Source organism: Cavia porcellus, unplaced genomic scaffold (assembly GCF_034190915.1).
Source record: "Cavia porcellus strain 051 isolate PalLab524CR breed Dunkin Hartley unplaced genomic scaffold, mCavPor4.1 scaffold_8, whole genome shotgun sequence".
Classification (NCBI taxonomy): Eukaryota; Metazoa; Chordata; class Mammalia; order Rodentia; family Caviidae; genus Cavia; species Cavia porcellus.
Window position 1 is genome coordinate 48,080,049 of NW_026947491.1, and position 12,995 is coordinate 48,093,043.

At 32.6% G+C, this 12,995-nt stretch overlaps 1 protein-coding gene across 2 annotated transcripts; it reads left to right on the forward strand.

Annotated features, from left to right (window-relative positions):
- The first annotated feature begins 404 nt into the window (after window positions 1-404).
- On the forward strand, window positions 405-2,141 carry LOC100719720 (olfactory receptor 6C65-like). Of its 2 annotated transcripts, XM_063254215.1 has the most exons (2): window positions 405-1,309; window positions 2,105-2,141. In XM_063254215.1, exons 1-2 carry the CDS (start codon window positions 405-407, stop codon window positions 2,139-2,141), a joined length of 942 nt encoding a protein of 313 aa, XP_063110285.1. The 2 variants fall into 2 exon arrangements, with proteins under 2 accessions (XP_063110285.1, XP_003476268.2); XM_003476220.2 differs by lacking the exon at window positions 2,105-2,141 and having other exon boundaries at window positions 405-1,343.
- Window positions 2,142-12,995: the final 10,854 nt, after the last annotated feature.

Here is a 12,995-nt window from a genome sequence, read left to right on the forward strand (position 1 = left end):
TTTCAAGCATAAGGAAGCTAATCATATATCATTATTATTAATCATTCTGTTAAAAAATTCTTTATTTTAACTGAGTAATAAAAAAATAAGTAAACAGAATTGGGATTAAAATAATTTTTAGAAGTAATCAAACAGACTAATCTTTTAACAAATTTAGGTGAATGCTTTTAATTCTGATGGATACTTAATTTGTCACTTTTTGTTATCTAGTAAAAATTTTTATGCAGATTAAGACCTCTAAGAGTGTATTTGAAATCATAATAAAAGGTGACATTTCTTCTTCTTCTTTTTCTTCTTCTTCTTCTTCTTCTTCTTCTTCTTCTTCTTCTTCTTCTTCTTCTTCTTCTTCTTCTTCTTCTTCCTCTCTTCTTCACCCACAGAATGTTAGAATTCAACACTTAGCTATGCCAAATAGGACAACAGTTACAAAATTCATTCTGCTGGGACTTACAGATGACCCAGAGTTACAAGTTGTGATATTCGTCTTTATGTTGATCACATACTTACTGAGCGTAAGTGGAAACTTGACCATCATTGTGTTAACACTGTCAAATCCTCATTTGAAAACTCCCATGTACTTCTTCCTCAGGAATTTCTCTTTGTTAGAGATTTCATTTACAACAGTCTGCATTCCTAGATTTCTGATCAGCATTGTAACAGGGGACTCAAGCATTTCCTATAATGCTTGCATGGCACAAGTATTTTTTTTTATCTTTTTGGGATCAACTGAGTTTTTTCTTTTGTCTGTCATGTCCTATGATCGTTATGTAGCCATCTGTAAGCCTCTACATTATACAACTATCATGAATAATAAAGTCTGCAACCGTCTTGTAATCAGCTCCTGGTTTTCTGGTTTCCTAATAATTTTCCCTCCAGTGATTATGGGCCTCCAACTGGATTTCTGTGACTCCAACATTATTGACCACTTCACCTGTGACTCTTCTCCTATGCTGCTGATTGCTTGCACGAACACAGAGTTGCTAGAGCTTATGGCATTTTTCTTGGCACTGTTCACCCTCATGGTGACTTTGGTCTTGGTGATTCTTTCCTATACACTCATTCTTAGAACCATTCTGAAAATCCCCTCAACCCAGCAGAGGAAAAAGGCCTTTTCCACCTGTTCCTCCCATATGATTGTGGTTTCTATTTCTTATGGAAGCTGCATTTTTATGTATGTGAAAACATCTGTGAAAGATGGTGTAGCTCTAAGCAAAGGTGTAGCGGTCCTTAATACCTCTGTTGCTCCCATGCTGAATCCTTTTATTTATACTCTAAGGAACCAGCAAGTGAAACAGGCCCTGAAGGATTTCACCAAAGCACTATTATCATCAAACAAGCACTAATCATAATAAAATCTGTAGCTTAAACCACAAATAAATACAAAGTATCATTCTATATAGTAGATATATACAAAGGAATAAAGTACATATCCTCAATATTGAAACACTTGTTTTTATTGAATTAACACAAATTAAACAGCCAACAGTACAGAAATGTAAGCTACTTAATAAGTGACAAACTCTATTTTTAAAATGGCAATAAGTATATTAAAGAGATGTTTTATGTAGAATTCAAATTAAATCAGTTGGTCAAAGAGTTTATAGTCACTTTAAAGCTCCATTTTAAAATTTCTTTCTACATTCTAACATATTTTCCTACATTCTTAACATTTTTATTTTTCATGTAATTTTCTTGCCTTATTTTCTTCCATATCGCATGTCAAGCATTTTGTAATTGCCAGATATATTTGTAAAACGAATATTATAATTTGCTTTTAGAAGACGCATAGTAAGCTTCAGACAGTCTATACAGATTCTACCTGAGAATAAGTGATCCAAAAGAAAATTCACAGCAGCCTGCCTTAAATGAGCAGAATGAGATCTAACTTCAAATTTCAGAAAACAGTGCTTTCTGATAACTTTGAAGAAAGCGTTATTCTTCTGTTTTTCATTCTCTTACTGTACTGAATGGGACAGCTGGAATCTGCATAGGGAAAACTCTTGTGAAAACAATGAACTTCTTTTAAAGTGGATCCCTCCACACTGTCCAGGTTGCTGCTCCAACAACTATTCTACATCAGAAATGTGTATCTACAACTCCAGTGATTACATATCTACTGCTTACAAAACAGCAAAACTTAACAAAATGAAAGTATTTTTCAAACTGTTACATTATTTAGGACAGATGGTCTTCAGTGAAGTGCTTCAAGGAGAATTATAAGAAATGATTGCTTTTATAGTAAATACAGTGACTTTATATTTTGACAGATTATGTTAAAATATTACTATAAAATTAGTGACATGAAAGATCACAGAAATAAATTACATGAAATTACTCCGTTAAGATTTATATGTATTTATTTAACATGCATATAATAATTAATAATACAACCACTGGTGCCCAAATAAATCAGAGCAGTTCAAATATAAACTATACACTTGGACAGTTTTCAAAGAGTCATTATTAATCATACTACTTAAGTAGCAGGTATAAAAGTAAATGTGAAATTAAGAACCTAGAAACTAAAAACATTAAATTAGTGTATATTTAAAAAGGATATAGCAAAACTAATATTAAATAGAGAAAATAGAAATTTGATTGTTAAACTGCTAATGATAAGCTCATAGTTTTTAAAACTAGAAATTACTCAATTCTACTATCAAAAATGACACTAGAATATAAAATGTATAGGCTGTCTTATTCCTAGTATTTCTAAAACACAACCAATTATACAATTATGTGGTTTTAAGGTAGTAATGGCACTAAGTGTAACTATGTAATTTTCAGTGTTTGAGAGAAAAGTATAAATCAGTAAATACTTGTCAAGAAGCCAATAACTTAACATAAGCTGCTAATAATATCAAGTTCTATGAACTATGCCTTCAAAATATTCACTAGTTTGTACTCCATTTTTTAAAAATTTAGGTACATAAAAATCATTTAGGGTTTTTATTTTTAAATACTTGGAGCCTGCTGAAAATACATAGTTAATAATATCATTATCAAAATCTCAAGATATCTGCATATATGCAATAAAAGTCCTTCTATAGTTAGTTAATGCTATTTTTAAAATACTAGAATGAGATGAGACACATGAAGATACCTAGTTATTAGAAAATTTGGATATGTAGTATCTCATGTTATTTTATATGACTCAAAATACATTAATGTGACTGAATCATCAAAAGCGTGTACTTAGTACATGTATGAAAGTGACTGTGTCCAATCCATAATGCAAATATACATTAAATGAGAAATTAAAATTTTACTCAATCTTGCAACTACTGTCCTTAATATAAATGGGAACCAAATAGTATTACTAGCCTAGTGGTATTATTTATTTCAGAGACTTTTTCACCAAATACATTTAGCCAATGCTAAACCGTGTAAAAAAAAAAAAGCAAAATTTAAAAATATTCAAAATGAGAAGGAAAATATTGATTTTTTTTCAGATGCTTCCTGTGAATGCATTGATAATTTCAAAAACTCAGTGAAGTTAACAGAGCATTCATGAAAAAATGTGAAGTTGCTTATAAATAGAAAGAAGTTGTAATCATAGATTTGGAGAATTCACACTACTATATGTCTATACATAACATGAGAACTATGAATTCAGTAAAGTCCTATCAAAAATATAGTGGTATTAAGAAAAACCAAAAAAACACCTATTTTACCCTAAAATATAAGACTACAAAAAGTCTTCAATAGTCAAACCATTCATGAAACAGAAGAAAAACTGAAAGCAACTTATTCCTCAATTTGAAACTATATCACTGAACCCTACTAATCAAAACAGTAGATGTTGGAAGTAGAAAGACACAAAGAAGCATAGAACACAATAGAAAGCCTAGAAACAAACACAGATATGCTAACTAAACTTTTTAATAAAACTATCAACAATATGCAATGTGGAAGGGACAGACTTTTTAATAAATATGTTGAGGAAATGGCTATCCATATCCATAATTCAAAATAATAGTTGTATACTTATTTCATACCCTTACAAATCTTACCTTGAAATCAACTAAAAGTTTATGCAATTTGAAATCCCAAATCTCCTAGAAAAATTAACCAGGGAAAAATCTTGACATTGGTTTTGTTAAAGAACTCTTTAATCTGACAAGTAAAGCACAAGTGTATAAACAAGTAAGTAGATGTGAGTGGCTAACCTAAAAGTAATCTGCACAGTAATATATTTAACAGAATAAAAAGGCAATGATAAATAATTAATATTCAAAATATGTAAGAACTCCTATAACTCAATAGAAAAGGGGAAATTTTTTTTAAATGGACAAAGTACTTGAGCTTACATTTTCTAAATAAGATGTACGAGTTCTCAATTGGCAAATAAAAAGTTTCTCAATATTTATGATCTTAAGAGTATGCCATTGAAAGTCACCTTGAACTGTTTGTTATCATGAAAAAAAAAACAAGATATAATAACAAGTGTTAGTGAATGTGTGGAAAAAGGAGAAGCTACTCTCTGTCATTTCTAATGAGTAATTATGAGGTAGATTTATTGAGAATTCCTTGATGAAGATGAGTCATTTCTGTCATTTTCTCTCGAGATAATCTGTTTCTGGATTTCAAGATTCAATTATGTTTTTTATATGGTTCTCTATGAGTTTAACCTAAACAGAGTTTGTTTAGTTTCTTGGGTTGTAATTTATGTCATACAATCAAAATTGGCAAGTTTTCAGGCACTATCTTCTCAAACATCATTTCTGCACCATTCTATCTTAATCCTGCATGCGAATCACATAATTCTTATGTTGATCTGTTTGGAAATAATAAGAAATGTAAAGGTGAACTTCGAGTTAGTTCCAATTTTACATGAATATTAGCTTAAATGAGAAGAATGACCTTCCCTGTGTATGTTTTAGCTGAAATGGCGTATAATAATAGTCTTCAGTAGTTTCAAGAGTTGCTTCATCAAGTACTTTTCCCCTAAAAGACTTTTGTACAGTTTTACCTTTCATATTTTAAGACAATTTCCCCCTTGTTTTATGGATGGAACATGCATCATCTGAAAATGGATGTAAGAGAATATTGGTTTATTTTTGTACAACGTGGCCACTCCTGTAATATAGAACATCATTCAACTAATGTCTTGATGAAAAATTTCTTCAGTCTTCTCCTGGCACAGAGGTTTTGAAATCAACAAGCATAAGTATGATTGCTAAAACTGGTCTTTCATACGCATTCATTGCTACCATACGCTATTCATCTCAAACGTTATTAAGAATTTATGTGCCTTGAAGAATATTTCTGAAGTTACTCATAACAAAACACATTAAAGATACGACGTTTACTTTCTTCCTAAAGAAAAGTAATATAATTGGCCCTCTGAGATATATCAAAATGACCTAGCAAAGTAATTACAGAAAAATTTTTGTTTATGACAGCAAAATTTTCATTTGAAAATATAGTGCTAGCACAGTGAGTGGAATATATCAATATCAGCACTCCAGAAGTTGGACAATGTAAGGGAAAATCATGAAATAAATATTTCGCTATTCAGAAGCGAAATGCCATGGGCTTTGTGATGGAATTTGCAGCATTTCAGGAAGCCCTTTCCCTAAGTAATATTGACCCACTGCATAATTTTAAGTGAGCTGACCATATTATTTGTGCACATGATTTAACTTTAACCAACAATATTCTTTTAAAGGTAAATATGACCACTACAGATGGAAGGAGGTAAGAGTGAGGGAAGAGTGAGAAGAAGGGAAAGGGGATGAAGAAATAACTAAGGTGTATACCAACTTCCCATGAAAGTGTAATCATTATGAATCACAAAGATGCACCAATAAAATAAAAAATTTAAAAGACAATAATAATTCTGAATGCAATTTATAACTGAAACATGCACACAATTTAACTAGAAAACCAATAAACATTAAACTCTTTTAGTTCTCCTTTGTCTCTTATTTTTGTCTTTTCTCAGAAAATATCATTGTTATGCTATTTCCTATTTACTTAACGTCTAACAAATCTTTTGTGAATTCATCCACAAAATTATAGAATAATTTAATGCATTTTCATCTGTTACAATGCATTTTATATATGTTATGTATTTCAAGGTAATATGTGTTAATAATGTTAATCACCCTTCATATTTTAGCATAATAAGAGATTGAATTTGTTTAGCCATTGATGTGTATATTCAAAAAAATATACATGTATGCATATTCTTATATGTGTGTGTTTGTGTGTGAATATGTAAACCCTGTTTGGGATTTTGGTTTTAGTGCTGTTTGAGATGCAGTGTACTCTGCTTTTAATGGTGATTCTTTTACTTTTTTAATGATGTTTAGGGAAAACTCAGACATATGACATATAGGAATGATCAATTTATAACAAATAGAAAATAAAAGTTAAATAAGATAAAAAAGGGCTAGAGATATAGCAGTCTCACTGTTTGAATGTCCACTTTGAATGCTTTACTTTTGTAACTAGAACAACTTTTTCTAAGAGGACAGTGTAATTTATCAACTAGTGAATTCTTAGTGCTTTTTTTTGAAATTAGGTATTATTTCTACCCTTTTTGTTTTATTTTTTTTCTCTTTAAATAATTTTTTTTAAAAAGAGCTAAAGCACTCACGATTTTTAAAAAGATGTCCTTGAGGCTTTTAAAAGTAAATGAAGTCAACTTGAGACTATATTCATAAGTGAAATAAATTGGATTCAGATTTGTAAGTATTGTATTGTCTCCCTTATGTAAAAAATTAATAATAATAATAATAATAATAATAATAAAGTAAAAGAGTAATAAGATCCAAAATGTACAGTATCTATTATAATGATGAAATGGAAAGAAAGTGCTCAAAAAGACAGAACTACTGAGGTAAAAGGAAAGGAAAAAGGAAGGAAGGAAAAGTTTATATGTGTTTACCAATATACCGCGTAACATTTTCCTTTTCCTATCTCCTTCTGCTTTACCCCATCTTCACACCTTAATTATTGTCCTTCTACATTTTTTACTGTCTCCTTTGAATTTTTGTTTAGATTCCACAAGATTTTCATCCTAGTATTGATTTCTATTATTTAGTATCTGGCGTTTTGTGGTTTCCATTAATATGTGTTCTGGACATAAGTCCTTTGTTTGAGGGACTACTGGCTAAAATTCTTTCCCAATCTGTGACTCTTCTTTTCACTTTGTTGGAGATTTCTTTCAAAGTACAAAAACTATAATATGTTGAGATCTCTGTTGTTGATTCTTTGAAGTACTGCTCATGTGGTTTGTATTTTGTTCATGAACTTTTTGCCTACCACTATGTCTTCAAGATTTCCACATACTTTGTCTTCAGAAGATTTAGTTTTTCTATCTTAATATTTAGATATTTGATTCATTTTGACTTTAGTTTAGTACACGGTGGTTGACATGGGTCTAGTTTCAATCTTTAGCATGTGGAAAGCCAATTTTCCCAGCACCATTTATTAGAGAGGCTATCATTCTTCCAGTGAACATGTTTAAAGACAGTTTAAAATTCTATGCAGATTAAAAGATATCTGCACAGAATTTTTAGCTGCTTTTACATCTTTAGTTTTACAATCATTTTGTTCACCAATAAAAATAAAATGATTTTATGAGATTAGAACCTAAGGATCCAGACCCACCAGAATGAAGAGACATATAGTCTGAAAATATAATTGGCTTTTATCAGTGAATCATGGAGGGAATAGCATGGAATCTAAAATAAAAGGGGCTCCACTGGGCCTGCAGAACAGTTGGGATATGTAAGGTGCTTTTAGCAAGAGTAGGGAAACAGTGATATAAAACATGGATTGATGAACAAGAGTTGCTTCGGGTTATTTTCCTTATAAAGTTAAAGTAGAAGGAAGTATCAAGCTAACTGAGCTGACTGTACAATATCCCTTCTGATTGGTTGCTGTGAATATTCTGTTCCTAGTAAATCCTTTCTTGGAAGATTTTCCGGCTTCTTCAAAGCTTCAGTTTCATCATATGGTGCTTAGTCAAAATGGCTTCATTTTACTTTGGTCTGTTCAGACTTACTGCAGAAGTTCAGTCCAAGACACTGTTTTTCTATAAATTTTCCTTAAAATCATGAAAGTGCAGTGTTCTATGCAAAATGTCAATTATGAATGTCAGAACATGTAGAAATTTTTATTTAAAGTGAATTTTGACTATTATTTCACTCATGCATTGTCATATACATGCATATATATACATAATTTAATGATCTTCAAATTATAGAAAAACATTTCATAAGGCAAAACTACATTAATTGCAGAAAAAACTTGATACCGTATGTACTCCTTAAAATTAACATATAATAAATGAGATCATTAAGAATGTTGATAGGCAAACTTCAGCATATATAGATAGTGAGTAGAAAGAACCTGTGCAATCCAATAAGAACTAGATAAAGAAAAATAAAGGGCAGCAAATTTTAAAAAGGTGCAAAGCACTTGGATAAGCACTTCCCAAAACAGACACGTAGGTGGCTGACAAGCATAGTCAAAAGTTCAGTACATCACTGCTCATCAAGAGGAGTGGATCAAAACTATAAAAATAAAAAAATACTCAACAGAATAACAACTACTTGTTTTTAGTGAGCAACCTATATTTCTGAAGAAATTAAGTAGTTCCATCTCTGCTAAACTGCTGATCAAAGGACAAATTAATTCAATTGCTTTTGTAAACTTCTGGAAAGCTCTCTATATAACAAACACATGCTTATCCCATGACTCCAAAGTTGCATTACTTTAGTTTATTCCAACCTGCCCCCGCAAAAAGCAAATATTCACAAAATCTCATGTTCAGAAATTGCATAAATGCTGTTTAGCAGTCAAGCCAAAATTTAAACAATGAAAATACTATCATCATTAGAATGGATAACAGTAATCTTTAAGCAATTTAGAATTATACAGGATTCAAGAAAACAAAATATGAAACATTTAGAAGAACACAATATTGTATGTAAATCTTAAGATATTATGGTGAATTGAATATTTCAGTTGTTTGAAGGTATATATACAACCAAATTCTATTGATGCTAAATTAAAGGCAAAATTAATCATTGTAATGGAAGTAAAACTGATGGCTTTTTCTACAGAGCATGGCACTTATAAAAGGAGAAGTGTGACAATTTTGAAACTTTGAAAGTGTTTTATATCTCGATTTATAACAGCACCTTAGTCAAAAAGCTTCACAGAATAATAAATAGGATTTGCACATTTAGTACGGACTTTACCTTAATGTAAAATGAAACTTGAAAAAAGAGGGATTGTCATGGTTTATGTCTGTGTCTCCCAGGCCTCATGAGTTTGAATTGTGCATTTGTTATTCGTTCAGTGTCTAGTGTTTAGATTGATGGTGTCAGTGCTCCGCCCACAAAGGAGTGGAGCCAGGATATGATGTAATGGCAGGAAGAAGGTGTCTCTTGCTCTTTGCTAGTTCCTGTTTGCTGTTTGTGGCCGCCATGAACTGCAGCCCAGCCATGCCCACCTGTCTTGGAGCCAACTGAGTGTAGACTAAAACCTCCAAAAACTGTAAGAAATAAACCTTTCCTTTCCCAACTTGGGCTTCAGGTATTTTGACTCAGCAAGGAGTAAAAAGTAACTATGACAGAGATATTTGCATTAACAATGAAACAAAGTATTTATCTGAGCAAATGTATTTATAATTATAATGGATAAAGCTATGTAACTTTATAATTAATTCATTGATACAAAAATACAATATAATTAAAATCTAATTTGGCCCAAAGAATATGCCTCTTCTGGTAACCACAATAACATGCCAAACTTTTTCTTACTAGAATGTCATTTTTTGAATAATTTATTGTCAAAAGTAGACATAAATCTAAATTTGTTTCAGATATTATAAACACTGCTGTCACATTCTAGAGGAAGTTTTAATATGGGTGGAAAATTTAAAAGTAAACATATATTCAATCAATTGATTTTTAAATCTAGTAGCATGTGAAGATACTAAAATAAGTCGTAAAATCGCACCATTAAGACAGTTGGCTAGAAGTACCTAACACTCATAACTTCCACAAACAACAATCAAAGCAATATATAAATAATTACAATTCAAGAAAAGCTTCAGAGGGAAAACACTAGAGTTCAGCAGAGGAGTATTGTGATAGAGTTGTGTGTGGCAAACAAATGCAACACAGATACATATACTGGTCAGTAAACCACCTGAAACCTGTAATCTTGGCTCCCAGGGAGGATTGACTTTCAGTCAAGAGATTCCCAGCCACCCTATTTACTTGCATCAACACCTGCAATCAAATAAAGGACTCACCTAGAGTTTATGCTGCTTCATTACTGCAGAAAAGGGGAATTCATTTCTCTCCTCCTCTCCCTAGGATTCAAGTCATACAGCATCATCTTGAAAATAAAGATACTGCTAAACTGCATCCTGCCCTTGAGACAGGGCAGGATGTCAATACATCCTTGTCACCCTCCAGTGTGCTCATGCAAAAGACTGCAACTCTGTGACCCCAGGAAGATCCTGTGATACAATAGTGAGCAAAGCACCTATACTCACATATAGAGCTTCATATCAAGGAATTAGTCACCTAACCTAGAACGAAGGCCACCTCTGTGACTGGAGAAACTGACATCCACCAAGCCCTAAGGTGCAGCATGTCCAAAAGTCTCCAATCTTAGAAATACTACCCCAACCTTTCTGTCAGAACTGTCATCTTCCATTAATTCTCCATAGTGACAAACACAAAGGAAACAGGAGGAGAACGCAATATATGTTCTTTAGGCCTTTTAGCAAACATGGGATTGTTCCTTTGGCTACTTATATACAAATCTACAAAAAGAGTCATAATGTAGACATCAAGAGAATGGGTACTCTGCAAAAAGGAAAGCCACACACATGTTGCCATGACAAAATAAGAAGAATCTACATTACCTAGCATAGTGTTGGCATTGCTGTGAACAAGCAAGTTAAGGGCAAGATGCTTGCCAAGAGTATTAATGTGCATGTTAAACATATTAAACACTCTAAGAGTCACAATAGCTTTTTCGAAATGTGTCAAGGAAAATGATCAGAAAAAGAAAGAAGACAAAGAAAAGGTACCTGGGTTCGATTAAAGTGCCAGCCTGCCCCACCCAGAGAAGCACACTTCGTGAAAACCAATGGGAAGGAACCCGAGTTGTTGGGACTTATTCCCTATGAATTCACAGGATAAGCTGGGAATGGAGCTCTGCTATTAGGTTACTAATTGGTGGCTAAGTGTTCTAGGCCCTACTTAAAAGTAAAAAATCATCCTGTTGTTGTAAGGAGGTTTTCTTAATTGAACAGGTGTGGTGCCTTACCTCAGAAACAAATATTTGGAGCAGGTTTTCATTCTACCTAGTTAATTGTTTCAGGCTTTTACTCTCACTGTTTTTCTGGCTCAAATATATTGCTGTGGTTTTGTGTAAGTATATACCCAAATGTCCAAATATTTATGAAATATTTAAATTGGCTTGAAGATCCTATAAATCACCATGAGAAAAAAGTGTATCAAAATAAAATAGAAGTCACTTTGGTTGAATTAATGGAAGTTCATTTCAGTTTAAAAAAGTTGTTAACAGGAAAAAAATGCTCCTTTCGTCCAACACTAATGACTCTCCTAAGGCTGAGCATATCTGCTAAGAACTCAGGACTTGACTAATAAGCAGTTCCCAAAACTAATGGGGCCACTTCTGCCATTCAGCACTCTTTACTAGGCCTTGAATGAATCCATGTACAGCCCTGCCCTCCAGTGAAGCTGTGCTACTGCTTCCACAAACACTTGAGTGATGTGTTCACCACTGATGTTAAGTATAAAAAAAGAATTTATGTGCAGACTATGTCACCACATCCACCCAGGAACAGTAAAATCACACAAACCAACTAACACCCTAACACACAACAACAAGCAAAATAATAGCTACAAAAAGCTTCCTAAAATTTGAGGCAGCAGTTCCACTGGATACACAGAAACATGAAGAAGTAAGGAAGCATGACACTTGCAAGAGAACAAAATAATTCCTCAGTAATAGGCATCAGAAAAAGGGAAGCAATTGATTATCTCAAAAGGAATTCAAAATCATGTTTTAAAGGAAAAGTTAATATATAAGAAAATACAGATAAATAATTTGTTCAAATCATGGAAAGAAAATGATTTGAATAAATGATAAGTTCAAAAGGCAGATATAAAAACAATAAAATTAATATCTTAGAGCTTGAGAATTTAATGAAAAACATTCAATAAAACATAATTGAAAGATTCAACAGACTAATTCACATGAAGGACTTTGGAGCTTTAAAACTTTTTGAAATACCACAGACCAAAATAAGAGAAAAGGAATTTAAAACAATGAAGAAAGCTTATGAAATTTATGAGACACCATTAAACAAAGAAATGTTCACAATATAAGCATCTTAGTTACTTTTCTCATCGCTGAGACAAAATATCTGACACCCAGATTAAAGTAGGAAAGGTTTCTTTAGCTCACAGAGGTCTCAGTCCATAGTCAGCTGGCTCCTAGGCAGGTTGGACGACCAAGAACCAGTGTCAGGTGTGGAAGAGTCCAAAAGTTCAGTCTGTGCACAGGGATCAGAAGGATCCAGTCAAAGGCCTGCAGCTCCATGTAGTGTCCTATGGGAGCTGGCATCAGGAGCTGCAGGGTCTGTGGCATAAAGCTGAAGAATCTGCCCCATGAAGGCTGAAGGATTGATACTTGAGGCTGAAAAGTCCAGAAAAAGCCAGAAGATGATCTACAAGGTAAAACTAATGACAGGAGAGCCTCCTTCCTTCTTCATTTCCCTTTACAGCGTTCTTTATAGCATCCGGACAATAATTCTTCCTGGAGCAGATCTTCTAAGCCCAGAACTAAGCTTCGCCAATTTAGATGGGCATTTCTTACTCAAATGGACACAATCAATCAATCATCGCAATAAGATTAACAGAAATAAAAGGTTTGGAAAGACTCTTTAAGGAAATAATCACTAGTTTTTTGTGGAATCTCCACACTGG